We start from the raw sequence: 21316 nt of genomic DNA, 5'->3' as shown, positions 1-21316 counted from the left end.
TAAGATCTTTGCAACTGGGGATATAGCTGGGGAAACAGTATAAGTGGCGAAGTAACTGATAGTAAAGCAATTTCACACTTGACTGATTGTAACTGCTGATATAGACATCTATCCTGTTCCTTTTGTGATGCACCAGCAGTCACTATTCCTGATACTCTGCAAACACTAAGCACCATACTCAACCTCTCCCAGTGTCGAGAGAAAAAGTTCTACTATCCAACCTCACTCAATTTTATAAACAGAGGCTGGTGGTTAACCAGACTGAAGCTTTTTCATTCATTACATGTTACATTTATGGCATTTGGCAGATGCCCTTATTCAGAGCGACTTACATTTATCTCATTTATACAACTGAACATTTGAGGTTTAAGGGCCTTGCTCAAGGGCCCAACAGTGGTAGCTTAGCAGTGCTGGGGCTTGAACTCCTGACATTCTGATCAGTAAACCAGAGCCTTTAACCACTGAGCCACCACTACCCCATTAATTTATTTAATCCAAAATAAAATGAAGTAAAAGATCGTGGCAAAGATATTGAAGAAAGTGGTGGCTCAGTGGTCTGGGTTACTGATCAGAAGGTCAGGAGTTCAAGCTCCAACACCACCAAGCGGCCACGGTTGAGCCCTTGAGCAAAGCCCTTAAATATCTCTGCTTCAGGGGTTCTGTATCATAGCTGACCCTGCGCTCTGACCTCAATGTCTTAAGTTGGGATATGTACTGTTCCGTGTGTGTGTGTGTGAGAGAGACAATTATAAGCTTTCTTCTTCAAAAATAAGCAAAAAAAGTAAACAATAATAAAATCACAAGAGAGATTTGTTATAGTGTGTGAGACAGTATTCTGATCACCTTCCTGGAGCATATCAGGGACATCAGCCTGAAAGCGGGGGCCCACACGGATCTCCCCTTTGTCTGCCAGTAGGGTCTTCTGTGTTGGGTCATACACCAGGGAGTAAAAAAAAGCATCCTGTCAAAGAGAGAAAGAAAAAGAGACAGACATGAGAAATTAGAAACTGAAAACACACACACTCTGAAGTGCCCTGCAAAATATGACATCTCTGAATTCAATTATTTGTATAGCGCTTTTTACAACAGACCTTATCACAAAAATGCTTCACTCCGGATGTAGATTTAGATTCCTAATGAGCAAGCCGAGGCGACAGAGTAAAAACCCCTTGAGACGACATGAAGTTAAACGATCGTTTAATTTGAAGGGCCATTTCTACATTCTCTATCTACCCAATATGTGTAGTATGGGTGGTTACCACAGACCATAATTTTGTTACTTGTTTCCCTGTACTGAGGAAATAACAAGCCATGCCACTTACTCTAAACTGGCATCAAAGTCAATTTTAAGAACAACTGTTCATGTGAAACATTTTTCAGAATGCTTTAACACATTCTTCAGTAGAAATGTATTCCTAAATTAAGCTCTAAGACTATCAACATTGATCCTTTCAGAGATAGGACAACCTTTCAAGATGGAAAAATGTCTGGTTTGTTCATTTCTAATGCTGATCATGCATAAATACCATAAAATCCTTGGAAAGTTGTAAGTAAATATAACCGTTTTTAACAGTGTTGCTTCAGTGTTGAAAAGTTCAGCAAAAATCAGCTTTGATAAGACTTAACTCATATCTGTCTCATTCTAAAAAAAAAAAAATACCTCTTAGAACAGTGGTTTTCAAAGTGGGGCCACGGGGCCCTCAACAATTTGTGTAAAAAATAAATAAATGTATGTTTTCTCGTTCTCACTCTCAGACAACCACACACACACACAATCAATTCCTAATGTAATGTAATGCAAAGATGTAAGATGTAATTATTAATAAAAAAGGGGGATATATTCAGAAGTCTGTATTTTTAATGTGCTTTAAAGACATCTTGCAAAAGGGGGGCCTCGGTCAAATTTTAATGCCATTTGGGGGGTCTTGCCCTGGAAAAGTTTGGAAACCCCTGTCTTAGAATAACTCCGATCATGCATAAATCCCCCGAAAAAATTCTTTTTTGTTGAAATTCTTTTTTGTGGTACTCATTAGGGATGTTGCGATGCCAAAAATCTAGCAGTCGGTACCGATACCACCAAAAGTACACGATACTTGATACCAAAGTCGATACTACAGTGTAGTTTAAAAATAAAATTTAAAAAAATTAAATTAAAAACTCTCCTGGAGCACATCCACCTCTGGCTGATAGAGAAAGAGAGGGAGTGAGAGAGAGAGAGAGGGGTATTTTATTTATCAAACACTGTCTGACAATGAGTGGAGGTGCACTCCTACACACACACACACACGCATGCAAACAGACGAACGCATGCACGCACACAAACTGTGCACGTGCGCACACATACCCCTTATACTCTGAATGCAAGCATTAGTTTAAATTCACTGATATGGTGGCAGGACAGAAAGATTTATTAAAAGCATGAACGTTTGAATAATTATTAGTGACAGTAGCTACATTTAGCTGACAGGACACGGGCTGAATGGCGATACATGGTGGCCCATTAGGAGGTAGTTTATAACATTGCAATGTGTTAGCGTCGTTAACAAATGACAGGCTATCGCTAACATTACATGGAACATAACGTTAGCTGGTTTCATGGCAACAATGCCAGCTGCCTCAAACATCCATAATATAGGACCGTCTTTCAGGTGCTTCGCCAAATTCCAGGTGTTTCCTCGCTTTGTTTGAAATGAATGATAGCATCGGTTGCACACCGGAAACCGATGCTAGCTTTCCTCTCTTTTCCTCTCAACGAGTTGGGGCGCAGATAACCTTGTTAAGCTAAGCTAAACTTGTGTAGTTTTTCCGTGTGCTTGTAGGCGTTCTTCTTCTTCTTCACCACTTGTGGACTGACTAGAACACTTGCGCGTATTTGCTGCCCCCATCAGGTTCAGAAAAATTGCAACCTCGGTACCGCCGTTAGAACCGGTTCCAACGCTAGTGCGGAAAAACAAGTATCATCACGTTTTAAGAATGTTGGTACCGACTTGGTACTGAAGTATCGGTTCTCGTGACATCCCTAGTACTCATACATAGAATATATAAACTGCAGACAGAGGTTAGCTTGAAAAAAAAAATGTTTATGTTTATCATTTGGGCCACTTTTCACAACGCCATAAAAAATGCACTTGGGTACCTCTTTGTCCAGATAGGAGAGTACTGATTCAGTTTCATTCAGGAGGGCCACGCTGCACTTCCCCCTGGAAAAACAAGCAGACACAAAGCAGCTTTCAGAATCGGACACGTGCACACACACACAGACACGCGCACACACACACACACACCAAGCTCTGCACACAGATCTTGGCACAGCAGGGGGAGGAGGAAGTGACATGAGGTGCAAGATTGCAAAAAAAAAAAAAGTGTGAATGAAAAGAAATGAGAAAAGAGGCAGAATGTGAGGTGAGGTGGGAAAAGGTGAGGGGGGGGGGATCATCTATGGTAGGAGGACGGAGGTTGAAAAGGATCATGCATTTGTCAAACAGCACAGAAGCAATTACATAAGCTTTCATTCTTCTCCTTAAACTGGGTGAATGTGTAATAGGGAGACACGCCAAAACCGGTTCAAAGTGGGAACCCATTTTAAATTAGTAGACCAGGGAGTACAGATAACAGCAGCCATTATGCGATCTGTGACTGGAAGTGGCACACGAGTTAATACTGAATCTGTCATCTCTCTCTCTCTCTCTCTTTCTCTCTCTCTCTCAGGTCACTCGTATGAAACACAGGGTGAAGAGAACAAAAGAAATTACAGGTGCGGTTGTACATTAGTCATTAGTGGATGACAAGACCTTTGCTTGTCAGACCTGAATGCTATTCCTACAGTTCGCCTTCTCTCATAGCCTGATTTACGTTGTCGGTGATATACAAAGGTCTCTAAACTAATCACATTATTACAAATAGGTAATAATATATAAAAAGCAAGAGCTTGCGAAATAGTTTTTTAATCTGGAAACGTCTTATACATTGTCAGGTTAGGATTAAGAGTATAGTTAGTATTGACAATTTAACTTATTTTAAATAGTCAGTGAAATATTATATAGCCAACAATAGTTAAATTTTATTGATGCTGAATAATTAATATCTTGGCATAATAAAACTACACTGATTCCACTGTTGATGTATTTCAGATTTTTCCTAATATTAAGCTAATACCATACCAACCTGATAACAATATCAATCATGTGTATGTGAGACTGAGCATTTATACCCAACATCGTTGTTTTAACAACCACTGGAGAACCATGACACCTTGACTTTCCAAACAATACAGTTAAATAAAATAAATAAATGGAGCACAGAATAAAGGGTCATTACCTTTTCTTTTTTGAGAAATAGCAATTTTAGAGCACACAGCAAGCGTCAGCTAACTTTTAATGAAAATTTAGGTGTAACTTCATGCTGTTAATGAATTTATCACAAGCGTCTCAGAAGGATCAGGTGCTAGACAGTGTGACCATTCTTTTGCAGATTTTTATCAAGGGTTTCATAATAAAATACATGCAAATATATCTCAAGTGTCAAACTTAAACAATAACATTGCATCCAGTACTTCCTGTCTTCCATTGGCTGGAGAAGCTGGGGCCGTGTCCCCACCCCTGTCTGAAAAAGTATCCCGTGGACAGTGGTGGCTCAGTGGTTAAAGGCTTTGGGTTACTGCTCAGAAGGTCAGGAGTTCAAGCCCCAGCACTGCCAAGCTACTACTGTTGGGCCCTTGGGCGAGACCCTTAACCCTCAATTGCTCAGATGTATAACTTAATGTAATAAATGTAAGTCACTCTGGATAAGGGCATCTGCCAAATGCTGTAAATGAAATATAATGTAAATGTGGCCCCTTCAAAATCTCACACATTCAATCTTGACAGGAACTGACTTTACCAAAAAATAAAAAAATAAAAATTTACGGTTTAACTAATAGCTGATTCATGCTATTAGTTTCTTAGGGTGGTGTAATATGATAAAACTCTCATGAAGAGGTATAAATGAACAGTTTATATCAGGCTCCTTTTCATCAGACACAGTGATATGATCACATTATTGTATCACACTTTTTTTTTTTTTTAATTACAGATAACTACAATCATAATATTGTAGTATAAGGTAATATAAAGTGTGAGTTTTATACTGGTTGTACTGTAGCTCTCGTTGTACTGGCCAAGTTAACGCTTTCTGTAGGACTACGCACTTTAACCTCCCAACCTTCCAGTAAAGACACAATGTAGGTTATATGAACCACAGCATCTCATTTCTAAAAGAATTTTAAAGCATCCATCGTTCTGTAATTGCTAGAAATATGGATTTAAACATGAGTTAAATTGAAGCGTTTCAGTAAATGAGTCACTTGTTACAGCTGGATACAGACGAATAAAAAATGCTTCAGAAACGCTTTAAGCGCAAATTAACTTGGTTTGTAATTGATCTCAAGGTTTCATCTTTCGCACCATCATCATTCTTCTCCACAGCACAGAACAAGGTTACGCCCGTGCCGCCTTCTACACCTTCGTCTCTTTTTTTGCTTTCCGTTTCCTATAAAGTCTGGCTAAATTCACGTGACACTACCCCCGAATGTAAAGACAGACCTCTATGTGAGCGTCCACACATAAAGCCTTGACGTTGTACAAACCTGGCCTATGTTGCAGTAACCACTCTATGTATTCTCTATGCTGACTATGCATATAGTTTCTTGAAGAAAAAAGCTGTGTGTGTGTGTGTTTACCTGATGTGTGTGGCAGGGAGCGATTCATACTGGCGAGACAGAAAAAGCTCTCTGTGTCGGAGCTGGTGTTTCTGCTTCTCACTAAGCTCTGGCTCTGTAGGCATCTCCTTCTCTTCCTCCAAATCTTCTGCTCACACACACACACACGCACACACAGACACAGAGCATTAGAACTAGAAGTGCTGCTGTTACAAAAAGAGACATTCATATAAATTATCAGAAATGCAATGCAGCGAACACACACACTTTCTCCCTCTCTCTCTCTCAAAATCAACCACTGCACTAGATACTGCAGAAGTCTAACCAAAGCGTAATTTAAAACAAACGCCTGAATAACCAACATTCATGCAAAATTAAAAATTTAAGACAGTGAGTTATGAGGTTTCTAAAACCTCAAAAGTTTCTACCACATTAACAGAAAAGTCAAACAGATGCTCATTCATCAGTTCAAGCTATCTATTTGGCAAGTCAAATGATCTGGAAAATTATTTAGAGTACTAAGAAATTGTTCATTACAGTTGTAATATAAACCATCAGATGGTGAAATGGAAGACAAGACGCTTGCAATGATAGCACTGCATTAGGACATGAATCAAACTGACTGGCAGAAAAAGCACCACAAATGGTATCGGCATCAGCATTTCAGCCTTGGTCAATTTCACTATTGTTTCAGATACATTACTGCCAGCACCATTTCTCAACACTGGACGTGAGCTCTTCCACGATGGACAAACGTAGCCCAGTTAACCTTCTCCAATAAGGCTGCACAACATGCACAAAGCTAACATACTGCAATTATTCTACTACACCAGGGAATCTGTGATGTGTCGCTGTTCAAGTCTGGCATAATTTGGACCATGTTTATCACACCAAGTCCATGATTTATCAAAGCACCCACAGAAACTATATCAGGATCCTCCGCGATCAAACAAAGTGCTCACAGAACATTAATACAATGTTTGTTAACATACTCATGTCCATATGGCATGATTCTTCAATATTAGTATTGCAAGACCCTTAATGATTAACATCATCATTAACATCATCATCATCAAATGATACATCATGCAGCCCTGTGCTCCAGCAAAACATCTTAATTAAGCATTATTGAAGATAGCAAACCCTCAAACTGGCTTGTCGATATCAATGAGTTTAACATTCCTAAGCCACGCTGGATTAGGAAAGCCCAACATGGCTGTGTGGAATTTGCAACACTCTAAAGATCACAGGACCCCTGCTGACATGCAGGGATATGACACACACATCCTGGCTTGTCATCAAAAGGGACACACGGACACGGAGACACACACACACACACGATGATGTGCATGGATGGGTTTTTGTTTTTAGTAAAACATGGCCTCATTAAAACACATTTTCAACCGCCAACACAAAACACCACTCAGTCTGTCACAACCTCACTCACTCGCATGCTTGTCTGCCAGCTGGATGAGGCTCTGTGAGATGTCCCTTCTCCTGTAGAAACACACCACCTTTGCCTCCACATTGCCGCTCGCCGTCTGAAAGCAGTGACAAGCATGATCAATGGTGGCTCACGGTTTCACACTTGAACCACACCTGCTTAATGAAGATAGGGACGGGGGGAAAAAAACCTTGTAAAACCGAGCAGTGCAGTGCTGATGAGAGCACAAGTTACAGAAACAGACTCTGGGTGTCTATTTGTTAAAGTTGTCATGCTGTCGGCTTATTCAGCAAGTTTCACTAAATGAACCATTGGGGCACTCTCAACTCAACATAAGTACAGTAAAACCGATGCACTTTTCCTTGATTAGGATAGCACTATTTTTAAACCAAAAGCACTTTTGGTCGTTTTTGCAGTCTGACAGCAGTTGTGGAAAATCAGGTCATTACACAAAGACTGGTGTAGTATATACCTGGATCTTCACACTTTTGATTTCCCGTGAGAGAAACAGCCAGGGAGATCAAACAGCACAGTCACTTCTTGTTTTGTTTTATCATTGCACTTGTTCACTTACGAGAAAGACCCCTGTCTTTATGGGAAAGACCCACTGGCACCCTCTTCTATCCACTGAATAATCAGTCCTATCTAACAAAAATAAGATGGATGGTGATATTTAAATTTAAATTTAAACGCATGCAGGACTGTTCAAGCCAAACAGCAGACTGTACATTTAATCTGCTGGACAAGTGAATTCTTAGTTTCTCAAAAGATTAAAAGTCACATGAAAATTGAATGGACTGACTGGAGTCACCACAGATTTTTTATGATGATAACCATATATAAATATCTGTGGTAGTACTGTGAGCATATTTTATCAGCCACCCAATTATCATTTTGAGCCATTCCTTTACATTTCCTACTAAAAAAACAACAACAAACAAACAAATTACTCCATTCTCACTGTTGAATTTTTAATGTACACTGCGTAATTTAGTAAAATAATAAATAATAATAGTAGGGTTAAAGAGAGCACTATGTATTTTTTTTTCCATGTCGTACAAATTGGGCACTGTTGTAATGCCATTTATTGAAATATACTGAGATGAGAAAAAACAAATTGAGACGAATAATTAGATAGCAGACAACCAGCTACAGATGGCACAGGTGTGCACGACTTTAACCTTTTTCGTTACCATGGGAACAATACATTTAACACCTGTCACCAAATATTACGTTACGCCCGCATCAGAAATAAACATGAACAGAGATTGGAAGAAATAGATATATTTCTTATCGGGATCTAATATGAAACCTTGCCAACACAATCAGTTTGAATTGAACCATTTTTAAATTGTGTCTTTGCACACACCTAAACACATTAACTCACCCGAGCAAACAAATCTGTCGAGTTACTTATGAGGGACTCAGCATGTCTTTGATTCCCATTTTAAACATGGCATGAAGATTGTGGATCAGAAAAGAATAAAGGGCAGGAATATATGAGTCATGGAGGTTGTTTGATTTTTGCTGCTTGGTGAGTGTAAAGCAAAGCAGGACATTCTTTGCCTCTCTTTTATAAGCCTGTTCTAATCTATACTACATGTTTTATTCTAACACATCCATAGCTAAATGTATTTAGGTTCACAGTGCCCATTATCAAAGGGAACTGAAACTGTTGTGAGCTTCTCTGCAGGAGCCCAGCGTGACTCGATTACTCAAGCACCTGAATCGTTTTTGAAGACTGTTTAAATACTTCATGTTGTTCAATATTACCTATTATTCCCTACCACTGACTACCATTTTAGGCTTCCCCTGTAGTTTCTTTACCACAAACATCCCACAGTGGAGCCTCACACCTCAGAACTGTACCTTGTTCAGCTCCTCTATTCTCCGGATCAGATAAGGGTTGCTTGAAGAATTCTCAAAAAAGACATAATCTGCAACAAGAAACATGGCATTTCATTCTTGGGTGGTTTGCCTATTAATTCAAAAACAAAGAATGATCAAATTAGCTGGTACTTAAGAGGAAAAAGGCTGCAGGAAAATGTTGTTATGCAGACTACAACACATTTCCTGTCAAACTCGGGTGACATGCTTAACCATAATAACAAATTGCAAAATTGGATTTTTATACAAAAATTATTATTGAACGCTAAAAGCCACAGGGATCACAACAGCATGTTACGATCAAAATGATTGTACCTGACATGCTCAAATAGCACTACTAAACCTTTAAGCCCTATTACATTTATCATTTGGAATGGTTGTACAAAGAAAGACAAACTTATAAATGTTTTTGTTTTTTTGCATGTTAACCATGTTACCATCTAAATAATAATTTTACATGATATTAAAATTTATTCAAAAACTAGTTGCTATTAATTTTCCTGTTGTCTTTATACACTACATAGCCAAAAGTTTGTGGACACTTGACCACTCACACCCATATGTGCTTGTTGAAAATCCCATTCCAGATTTAGTCCCCTATTTGCTGTTAATGTCTACTCGTCTGGGAAGGCCTTCCACTAGATTTTGGAGCGTGGCTGTGGGGATTGGCTCATTCAGCCACAAGAGCAATAGTGAGGTCGGACACGGAGGTTGGCCGAGGAGGTCTGGGATGCAGTCCGTGTTTCAAATCTTCCCAAAAAGTGTTCAGTTGGGTTGAGGTCAGGACTCTGAGTTCGTCCATACCAACCTTGACAAACCGTGTCACCATGGACCTTGGTTTGTGCACATGGGAATTGTCATGCTGGAACAGGTTCAGGCTCCTTTACTTCCAGTGAAGGGAAATGGTAACGCTACAGCACACAAAGTCATCCTATACAATTGTGTGCTTCCAACTTGTGGCAACAGTTTGAGGAAGAACCACACAGTTGTGGCGCCAAGGTGTCCACAAACTTTTGGCCATGCAGTGTAAACATGAGCGTGGATGTCTGAAGAACCTTACTAGACTTTTAACAAATCACATTTCCCCCAATCTGTAAACAAACCAGCAATCTCCCATTGTACAGATATGCAAAACATATCAGATGGTGGTGTATTTAAAGACAAGTCGAGTCTGTCTGGTGTTCACGTCTACAGCTGTGTCAGACATCACCTCACGTATTCTCATCATAACACGCCTGGACTGGACCAGAATATCTACTGATGAGACTCCCTAAAGTACATCCCTAAAGTAGCCTACATGTTGATTTTAAAGATGTTAACCCAAACTGTTAAGACATAACCAAAAGGTGATTCCTATAGCACTTGACACGGTTGCACACAGGACTACAAAGACAACGTGTGAATAAAATCCTTTTAATAAATGCATTATTAGTGTACATTTTCAAGGAGCGTGCTGTCTGTATGTAAGGAGGTTTAGTGATTAGTGTCATCTGTATGTAGGACTGTAAGGGCCCTGGTGTTAAAAGGCCCAGACATACCGGTCTCATTCCGATACACTGGGACAAACCCAAAGCACTGGAACTATCTAATTGTTTGTAATTTACGTCGTGAAACAGATTAAATCGCAAACATTAACGCAATCAAAGTTCACCTACTTGTATTCCACAAACATGACGATTGTCTTTAGGTGTTAAATCTTTGCCACGATTTAACGGCGCCATGAAACAATGTCGGATTCACCGGCACGCCACGGCTAATCACTACAGAGGCTGGCTAATTGCATTAAACAATGAGGGGGAGGAAATAGCAAGACGAGGTTTAAGTCGATAAATGAGTTTGTATTGGAGAAATGCAAAGTTATTAACGTTATCCTCGAGGCTGTTTAGGTTAATTTCACTCGCAGTGAATAAAACCGACATGGCTATTCGGTGGTTAATGTTGGCGATAAAACTGAGCTATAAAATGCTAGTTAGCTAGCACGCCGTGAGGACTTATAACTAATGAAAATATGCAAAATGGTAAACATTACGAAGAAATATATCTGTGTGGAAACCCTCACTGTCCATCCCTCGAGGAAAAAAAAACCCTTACATGCTGAAACGTGGGTTTCCGACGAACGCGTTTAATTTGGCCCATTTCTGCGCCTTTAATAGCGTTAGCTAGCTAGATTAGCTGATGATGTGTTTATCATAGCTAGCCACGACTAAAACTAGCATTCTTTTGCTAGTGCGGCTAAAAGGCCTCACAGACATCCCAAAATTAATTTGGAAGAAATTCAATTACTGCTCGATTTCAAGCTCTTCGTTTGCACGTCCGGTGTTTTGAAAAGTTCTTCGCATACTGGTTAAAGTAAGAAATACAACTCAGAAGTCTTTCGGCTATCATTAAATCAGAAATACGGGTTGTAATAGCCTACCTCCGACCCGGTACATGTTGGCCGCCATTTCTGCCCTCCCGGAGTGGCAAAAAAACAAACCATAAACTAAAAAAAGATAATAAATAAGTACATAAAAAAATATGTAATAATTATAAGTTATTAAAATGTTGCAGAATGTTTTAGAAAGGGGATAAAGCACGAAATGAGCTTGAAATTTCTCTCAATCGTTGGGGTTTCTTTTTTTTTTTTCTTTTTTTTTTTTTTTTGGTGGAGAGCCCCTCTCTCTCGACACACACTCTCACCGAAACACACACACACAATACAGTAAATCAAGGGCGAAGGGGAGTAGTGTACAGGGGAAGTGAACAAACGGAGAGAACAAAACTTTACACGGAATACTGGAGATACAGGTGAAGCTGGTTTTGTCCACTTGGCTGATGTGTGTGTTTTTCTGTATGATCCTATACATTTCTCAGGTAAGCCTACCATAAAGGTGAACTTTCTAATGATACAGTTACCCCAGGTGCTCTGTCAGCCCCTACCCTGTTGAACATCTTTAAAAAAAAAAAAAAAAAAAGACCACCATAGCACTTTTTACATTTACAGTTGTTTTCATCATCATCTGTCACTTTGTCAGTGTGTTTCTGATTACAGCACTCCTTCTGGCTGGATAGTTTTGGTTGGACTGTTTCTCCATATAGCAGAAAATGTCACAGTTTGGAACAAAAAAGTAAAAAGTTATTTGTTGGTTATTTAAGGCTCAGCTGGATAATTAAGCTCTAGCTTTCAAATAGGGTCCTACTTGGAGGTCTTTCGAGTGATTGACTTCTATTGCACCTAATACATTCAGCACCAGGCACACAACCATCATATAGTCACTGCTATGCTGAGAATGATCCACCACCCAAATAATATCTGGTCACTGTTAGTCCTGTGGTGGAGTCTTTTATATTTAGATTTATCGCATTTGCTGGGTGCTTTTTTTTTAATCCAAGGCAGTTTACAGTTGAGTCAACTGTACTGTTGAGGGTTTAAGGGTTTTGCCCAAGGGCCCAACAGTGACAGCTTGGCGATGCTCGGATTTGAACTCACAACCTTCTTATTAGTAATCCCAATACCTTAACTACTGAGACACTACTGCACCTTTTCACTGATCATCAGCATAGAGATGAGCTGACAAGATGTCCACAGATGTGTAGGTGTTCCTAATAAACTGGCAACTACAAATAGGGATTTATTTTAATCTCTTTTAACTGAACTTTTTTTGCTTTTGAATGAATATGAGTGTACTTATATTCAGGAGAAAAGTTCTAAAGGGTTCTTTGGCTAGTTAAGGGTTCTTAGCTCCACAACGTATCATTTGTTGAAGGATGAAGTATGATTCTACATGCATAAAAACCTATGAGAGGTTTCCCCTTAAGGGTTCTACGTTTACAGCCCTTTTTCTGAAAGTGTCAGCTCGGTGAGGAACAAATTTTTACTAGTTTGTGGTGCACAAAAGGTACACAGTGCTGAATCAGTACTAGAATGAAATCTTCTGTTCATTAATTTCCTGCTGGACTTAGATATATAAACACAGTGTATGTTATTTCAGCCCTGGGCTTTTCTTTCTTTCTTTCTTTCTTTTTTTTCTTTTTTTTTTTTTTGCTAAACTACAGAATAAACTTTTGGTAGAAAACGACAAACAAGACCAAGCATGTTCAGTGGGATTAAATACGTCACTGCCAGTATTAGAAAAGCACCTGATTGATTTGTCACGCTTGAACTGCTGGAAAGGTCCCTTCCCCCTGGTGCGTAAAATGTGCGTAACTGGAACCGAGAGCCGCTGAAGGAGTGACGCGAGAGAGAGGGGAGAGAGAGAGAGAGAGAGAGAGAGAGAGAGAGCTGGAGTTGGGATGGGAAAGACAACGCTGAGCACATGAACGGAGCACACATCTACTTCACCTAAAAATCCCGACACTCCACGCAAAAGCTGTGCAACTCGTTGTTGTTGTTTTTTTCTGCAACAGTCCTGCCAAAAGTGCATGCAGCATCGCGATGATTCCTCAAAAGATCACGTTTTTACGCGGCTTCTGCTTTTTACCTGAATGAGAAAGGTGAGATCCATCTGTAGCCACGCCGAGATGAAGTTTGGCAAGAATATATGCATCTTAAACGTCGGCGGCACCAAATACGCGTTCACCCGAGAGGTGATTAAGGATTTCCCACTCCGGAGAGTGAGCCGGTTGCACAGCTGCTCGTCGGAGAAGGAGGTGCTGGAGGTGTGCGATGACTACGACCGCGAGCGGAACGAGTTCTTCTTTGATCGCCACTCCGAGGCGTTCGTGTTCATCATGCTGTATGTGCGCTCGGGCAAGCTGCGCTTCGTGCCGAGGATGTGCGAGCTCTCCTTCTACAACGAGATGATCTACTGGGGGCTGGAGAGCTCGCACCTGGAGTTCTGCTGCCAGCGGCGCCTGGAGGACCGCATGTCCGACACGTACACGTACTTCTCGGAGGAGGACGGGAGAGCCGAGGAGGACTCGCGAGTGGGCGACGAAGAGTCTGATATGAGGGGATCGTGCTCGGAGCGCGCAAACCCGGGCTGGCTCGAGCGCATGCGGAGGACCTTCGAGGAGCCCGCGTCCTCCGTGGCTGCGCAGATCCTCGCCTCGGTCTCCGTGATTTTTGTCATCATTTCCATGGTCATCCTGTGTGCCAGCACCCTGCCCGACTGGGACACAGCCAAAAACAACACAGTGGAGGAGCACAGGTAAAACAAAGGGCGCCGGCTCGGGGCGAAAGTGAAGTGAAGTGTGCAGTAGTGGTAAAAGTGCAAATCCTTATCAAGAGCAGTGCTGAAGGAAAGCTTTCTCTCTCTTACACACACGCGTACTGGTCTTGTGAGACATTTCTTAATGTCTTGTCTCTGTGTCCATGTTTGTGCCCAAACTGTGACATTTTCTGTTTTACGGTCACATTTTCATTTCGTTTGTCTTTTTTTAAGCAGTATAAAACACATTTTCCACATGTTACCATTATGTTAAATTATGTTATGTATAGGCTACAGTACTTTACTGCATATTGCTCGATCATAGACTATGGCATATTACAATAACCCTTAAATATAGGCCTAACATTTATATGTATATAATCCTGGCTCAATAATCCTAAAAGCTAAACAAATGTAAAAACATTTTATCCTGCATTTTATACACACACACACACACACACACACACACACACGTTTTTTAAACTTATTTTAAGGCGTGCTTAATGTACACTTTTGCACAGATTATTTATTTTATTTTTTTAATTTTTTTTAAGTTTCACAAACATACTGTACAATTTACAATTTAGACCTCAACCTGTTAGGCAAAATAGGCTGCAAGTTTGGCTGAGACCGGTCCTAAATTGGAGAGGAATCCTTATTATTCAATAGGCGGCGCTAAAAAAATCTTACATGAGCAACCGTGATTGTAATAGAGCAAAATCACACAGGTGTTTAACGCGAAATTTCTCCCTATATATACATATAGTGCACTACAAAGGGTGTGAAAACAGCATATAGTGTACTATAAAGGGAGTAGTGATCTACTGTTCAAAAAAGATGACTGTAGCTAGACATGTGGCTGGGGAAAATATGGAAAATATCAGAGATATTATAATATAACACAGTGATATAAATGTCATATGCATTGGATGCAAAAAAAAAAAAAAAGTAACTGTTCTTTGTTTAGTTTCTTGGATTCAGTTGAGCATTTCCACATCAAGAAAAAAAGACCAAACCCACTTCTTCTTCAAATGTAAAATCAAATACAGATTTTTATTGAGATATGCCTTGCATTTATGCAGTAATTCATAATAGGCTATAACATAATCAGTGCCAGTCTCCAGAGCTTTTCTCAATGTTGTGGTTCCGTTTCTGTTCTGTATCTTCCTCGTTTCAGCATGATTATCAGAAGATCTCTTCCAGCATCGCTAATTGATCTGGGAAAGCACAAAGTGACAGAGTGACTAATGAAATACTGAATCCATAAATCAAAACAACATAAATCGTTGCGCACATGAGATGCTTGATCATTTTTGTTTACACCAGGCTAGAACACTTTTACTCTGAGAGTTTGATTTGTATTTTGTTTTGTAATTTATTGATCATCCAGCATTGCACTGAAAGTTTGGTCTAAATCCAATTCCCCGCTTTGATATTATACACATAATTAATCTCTCTCTTTCTCTCTCTCTCTCTCTCTCTCTCGGTCCCCAATTGCACAGTAGCTGACTTCAGCTAGTTTATTTTTCTTTGCATCCAATAAAAATTGTAAGAAAATAAAAAGCTCAGATGGTGCGTTTTATGTCTTTGTATTTATGACACCAAGCGTAACAAGCTGTGTAAAAACATCCCTATTTCAACTGAGTTGACAGATTGTCCGAGAAGGAAATAAGCCATGTTACTCTCTATCACTGACTAATGTTTCTCCCACATTGTTTCCAGCCTGTATGTTCACTGGCATTTGTCTCTTTTCTAACGATGTGTTTGGACAATTTATGTGTCCTCATGCTTGTATCCTGTGCATTCTTGATTCCATGTCCTCCAGTATCACGAGGTCAGATATGTGTCAATATGTGTTTATGAGGCGGTTACAGGGGATAAATTTAAAAGTGTTGAGGTTTGTAATGCATGTGAATATGAATGATGCCAAAAATGCCAGAGATGGTGTGATGAATGGTGGCCATCATGTTTGCATGTGAGTATGAACAGCAATCATGAACAGCAATCATACTGATCCTAATATATTCAATACAATTCAATCTGTACCATTGCTAGTCACTTTAAACTGGCAAATTGAATGTAGTGTACTTTTAAAATCATTTTAACATATGACCTGGGTTTGAAAGGCACAGTACTTTTATCTTATTTCATAGGTAAAATACCTGTCTTTAAGGATACCGCCCCAGTGACAAGGTTTTTTTAAACTAGGATCATTGTTTCTCTTAGTTTCACAAAAATTTAGAGGAAGAAATGAATATATCCTGTGTTTACTCAAATCTGTTAAAGTGTTTATGGTTCTTTGATACTCTGGCATTTGTGAGCAGAAAGAAAAGTGTTTTAGTTAAATGTATCATTACTACACTCTCCCTTTTTCACACCAAAGCTTGATGTTGATGTGTCTTTACTACAGCATGCCATCGTGCTGCCAGTGTTTTGTCAATAGGCATGTGGCATCACTGGGGCATGGAAATATCAGAGACATTAAATCATAAGACATAATTTAATATAGACATTATATTATATATTTTTTCATTTGTATGTGAGTCCAATAGACATGTAAAATCATTCAATTTGAAAGTCTGTAATTTATAGCAACAATAAAATTATACTACAATATGGCATAATAATTCAGCAGAATTGGGAACCTGTGACTGTAGCTTCTAAGACTGTAATATACAATGGTGCGTGAAAGCTTGTGAACCCTTTAGAATTTTCTATATATCTGCATAAATATGATGTAAAATATCATCAGAGTTTCACACAAGCCCTAAAAGTAGAAAAGAGAACCCAATTAAACAAATGAGACAAAAATGTTATACTTGGTCATTTATTTATTTAGGAAAATGATCCAATATTACTTATCTGTGAATGGCAGAAGTATGTGAACTTCTAGGATTAGCAGATAATTTGAAAGTGAAATTAGAGTCAGGTGTTTTTAATCAATGGGATGACTATCAGGTGTGAGTGAGCACGCTTTTTTTTATTTAAAGAACAGGGATTTATCAAAGTCTGATCTTCACAACACATGTTTGTGGAAGTGTATCATGGCATGAACAAAGGAGATTTCTGAGGACCTCAGAAAAAGAGTTGTTGATGCTCATCAGGCTGGAAAAGTTCACAAAATCATCTCTAAAGAGTTTGGACTACACCCATCCACAGTCAGACAGATTGTGTACAAATGGAGGAAATTCAGAACCACTGTTACCTTCCGCAGGAGTGGTTAACCAACAAAGATCAGTCCAAGAGCAAAAGGTGTAATAGTCTGCGAGGTCACAAAGGAACTTCTAAGCATCTAAAGGCCTCTGTCACATTGACTAATGTTAATGTTCATGAGTCCACAATCAGGAGAACCCTGATCAATAATGGTGTACATGGCAGGGTTACAAGGAGAAAGCCACTGCTTTCCAAAAAGAACTTTGCTGCCTGTCTGCAGTTTGCTACAGATCACAGTGACAAGCCAGAAGGCTATTGGAAAAATGTTTTGTAGGTGGATGAGACCAAAAGAGAATTTTTGGTTTAAATGAGAAGCGTTATGTTTGGAAAAAGGAAAACACTGCATAACAACCTTACGCGGTCTGTGAAACATGGTGATGGTAGTGTCATGGTTTGGGGCTATTTTGCTGCATTTGGGTATGGACGACTAATTCTAAAGGAAAATGTCAGGACATCTGTCTGTGAACTGAATCTCAAGGGAAAGTGGGTCATGCAGCAAGACAACGATCCTAAGCACACAAGTCGTTCTACTAAAGAATGGTTAAAGAAGAATAAAGGTAATGTTTTTTAATGGCCACGTCAAAGTCCTGACCTTAATCCAATAGAAATATTGTGGAAAGACCTGAAGCAAGCAGTTCATGTGAGGAAATTCACCAACATCCCAGAGTTGAAGCTGTTCTGCACTGAGTAATGGACTAAAATTCCTCCAAAACCGTGTGCAGGACTGATCAACAGTTACCAGAAACGCTTAGTTGCAGTTACTGCTGCATAACAGGGTCACACCAGATACTGAAAGCAAAGGTTCACATACTTTTGTCAAACACAGATATGTAATATTGGATCATTTTCCTCAATAAATAAATGACCAAGTATAATATTTTTGTCTCATTTGTTTAATTGGCTTCTCTTTATCTACTTTTAGGATGTGTGTGACGGTCTGATGATGTTGTAGGCCATATTTATGCAGAACTATAGAAAATTCTATCTAAATTCACAAACTTTCAAGCACCACTGTAATCTTTGAGCATCAAGCTTTCCATATGTGTAGTTAGTCTAACTAACATCTGCATGATGACATTTAAACTTATGATCCTCAGAGTGCATGCTTGCATTTTAAATGCTGTAAATTAGACATAAGTTTAAATCAGGAGCAGACAGTAGTGCCATTAGCATGAATTGTAACCATTGCTGTTTGCTCACTTTTTCTCTGTCCTCTCTCTCCACCAGGATCATTGAAGCAGTATGCATTGGCTGGTTCACTGCCGAGTGCATAGTGCGTTTCATTGTCTCACGGGACAAATGTGAGTTTGTACGGCGGCCTCTGAACATCATCGACCTCCTGGCCATAACACCTTACTATGTATCAGTGGCCATGACGGCCCTGACTGGGGAAAACCCGCAGCTTCAAAGAGCAGGGGTCACACTTCGTGTGCTGAGGATGATGCGTATCTTCTGGCTAATTAAGCTGGCACGCCACTTCCTTGGTCTGCAGACGCTGGGGCTGACGCTGCGCCGCTGCTACCGCGAGATGGTCATGCTGCTGGTGTTTGTGTGTGTTGCCATGGCCATCTTCAGCGCTCTGGCTCAGCTTCTGGAGCACGGTCTAGACCTGGAAAGCAGCAATGAGGACTACGCCAGCATCCCGGCAGCCTGCTGGTGGGTTATTATCTCCATGACCACCGTAGGCTATGGAGACATGTATCCCATCACGATGCCGGGCCGCGTGCTGGGTGGTGTGTGTGTCGTGAGTGGCATTGTGCTCCTGGCTCTCCCAATTACCTTTATCTACCACAGCTTTGTGCAGTGCTACCACGAGCTCAAATTCCGCTCAGCACGCTGCGTGCGAAGTCTCTCAGCTGAGTTTCTCAACTGACATTGGTTTCTCTGGGACATAGTGGTCCACAGCCCAGCTCTGTTACCCCTCATCTGATCTTTCTGTGCCTTTCTGTTTAAAGCCTTTAACAGCCTCATGAATTGTAAGCTAAACGATAGCGATATGATCACGTCTACAGAGAAAATGACTACTAATGACTACTGAAATGCAGCATCTCTACATTTTGACAAGTTTAAATGATACCTCAGACAACTGTGATTCATATTTTGATTGTAAGTGACAGGAGAAAAATACTGTACAAAGAGCCCCAATCTGGATAGCACACAATAATCATAAGAACCCAAAGGAACTACATTAGCCAGTGTTCGCATTATAACCCCATCTCTGTGAAAACCAATGAAACTGACCCAAAGAGACAGAATTTCCTGTGTTTGGTGATATTTAAAAAGGACAGCTGTGGCAACATCCAACACCAGATGGCATGGCCGCCTATGAGGGGCATCTGGCAAGTCTTCTCGGGTCTTGACAGTTCTCCAGACCTTTTCCTCAAAAGCCCTGGTCTGGCTTTACATACAGAAACACTTAGTTCCCATGGAGAAATTTCTCCAGCCTGTTAGATCATTAAGTCAAATCAATTTGTATTTGAACGCGCTGCAGATATGAAGAAAGGAAGGACAGAGAGATTCCATAAAGGAAAACAAATATTTATAGCGACTGAAGGGATGTTGTGGAAAGATAAGAGAAAAACATGCAGCAAGGTGTAGTCCTAGTGGATAGCATTATTAATTCCCGTTAGTGTTGCAGCCACATGATGAAGATCAGATCCTTAACTTCAAGAAACAAACATCAGATGTTAAGCTACACAAGGATAAAGCCACCACCTGCCCATATCTCAATCGAAGAAGATGACTGTGTGGACCGAGAGGTGTTAACCAAATTGATTAGCAAACACCTCACCCACACACTCAGCAGTCGGAGAGCTGTCACTCTCCTCCTCCTTCACCATACACATAGCAAGCACAAAAGCTACCCTATCTCCATCACTGGCTCCTGTCTATTCTGTGGTTAGGGGTATATTGTAAGCAATTAAGCAGTTCATTCACCTGTAGATTTGTTTGCTTTATAGTATCAAATGTTATGTTGGGGAAAAATCTAAGAAGTAATGGCACTTCATTAATGACGCATGCAGTGGTTTGTCTAACAATAATGCTCATACCTACACAGGAAACCTTTATGAATGTTTGCATAGCTTTGTAGATGTAAAAATCTGAAACAGAAAGAAAGGAAAGAAAAGCTGGTCCTGCACAGGTAGTTAAAATTACCCAGTGAGCACCATCTGACCCAATACATTCATGCACTCTAAAAAAAAAAACTCTGGGTTAAAAACAACCCATATTGGGTCATTTTTATCCCGACGGCTGGGTAAACATTGGACAGAACACATTTTGGTTAAACTAACCCATGAAGTTGGGCTGTTAATTTTAACCCAGCAAATGGGTTGTTTTTCAACCCAAAGGATAATTTCATTTTTACAAAAATGCTAGGTTAATTTTATTTGATATATGGGTTAATAATTTCAGGGTTATTTTACCCTTTGAAAATGTGAAATATACCACATTATAAACGAATATGTCAACATGGTATCTCCTTTATTTATACACAAGAAGGTGTTCAGAAATGTATTGCTGTATGTATTGAAGTGGTGTTTATATATAGACTTTGAAGCAAATAAGTCATATATTTAAGACGAAAACATCAGATTTTGTTTAAAACATGTTTAAAACATCCAAAAAACTGAGTAACCAACTTACGATCCAGTGGGCATTACAAACAAGTAAGCCAACATGAACAAAGATTAAAAGCATTGCATTTAGTGTAATATAAACTGGACTGTTATCGCATACTGTTATACAGTAATGGTTTTATGGATAAATATATTGAACCTTCACTCAATCATGTGTTAATTTTTAACACACCTGCGTGTCTAGTTAAGGACAACACATTTTGTGTTGCTTTTTAACACAATCAGTGTGTTAGTACATTTAACACATGCTGTGTATTAGTACATTTCCACACAGAGATGTGTTTAACAAATAACACACAAATAACACAGA

At 39.7% G+C, this 21316-nt stretch overlaps 2 protein-coding genes across 5 annotated transcripts in view; one reads left to right on the top strand and one right to left on the bottom strand.

Moving 5' to 3' along the window:
* mta3 (metastasis associated 1 family, member 3) overlaps positions 1-12194 on the bottom strand; it is a 28833-nt gene extending 16639 nt beyond the window's left edge. For all 4 annotated transcript variants that reach the window (XM_053639513.1, XM_053639514.1, XM_053639516.1 and 1 more), the window contains exons 1-6: positions 11443-12194; positions 9009-9076; positions 7143-7236; positions 5717-5843; positions 3137-3200; positions 844-961 (exon numbers count right to left, since the gene is read on the bottom strand). In XM_053639513.1, the coding sequence (XP_053495488.1) occupies positions 844-961; positions 3137-3200; positions 5717-5843; positions 7143-7236; positions 9009-9076; positions 11443-11470 (499 nt within the window). In that variant the 5' untranslated portion in view covers positions 11471-12194. The remainder of the gene's footprint in view (positions 1-843; positions 962-3136; positions 3201-5716; positions 5844-7142; positions 7237-9008; positions 9077-11442) is intronic.
* kcng3 (potassium voltage-gated channel, subfamily G, member 3) lies at positions 12180-20456 on the top strand. The gene is made up of 2 exons (XM_053639517.1): positions 12180-14155; positions 18596-20456. Exons 1-2 carry the CDS (start codon positions 13491-13493, stop codon positions 19239-19241), a joined length of 1311 nt encoding a protein of 436 aa, XP_053495492.1. The 5' UTR covers positions 12180-13490; the 3' UTR covers positions 19242-20456.
* The last annotated feature ends 860 nt before the right edge of the window (positions 20457-21316 follow it).

This window comes from Ictalurus furcatus, chromosome 13, assembly GCF_023375685.1.
Source record: "Ictalurus furcatus strain D&B chromosome 13, Billie_1.0, whole genome shotgun sequence".
Lineage (NCBI taxonomy): Eukaryota > Metazoa > Chordata > Actinopteri > Siluriformes > Ictaluridae > Ictalurus > Ictalurus furcatus.
This window is presented reverse-complemented; position numbering and strand designations above follow the sequence as displayed.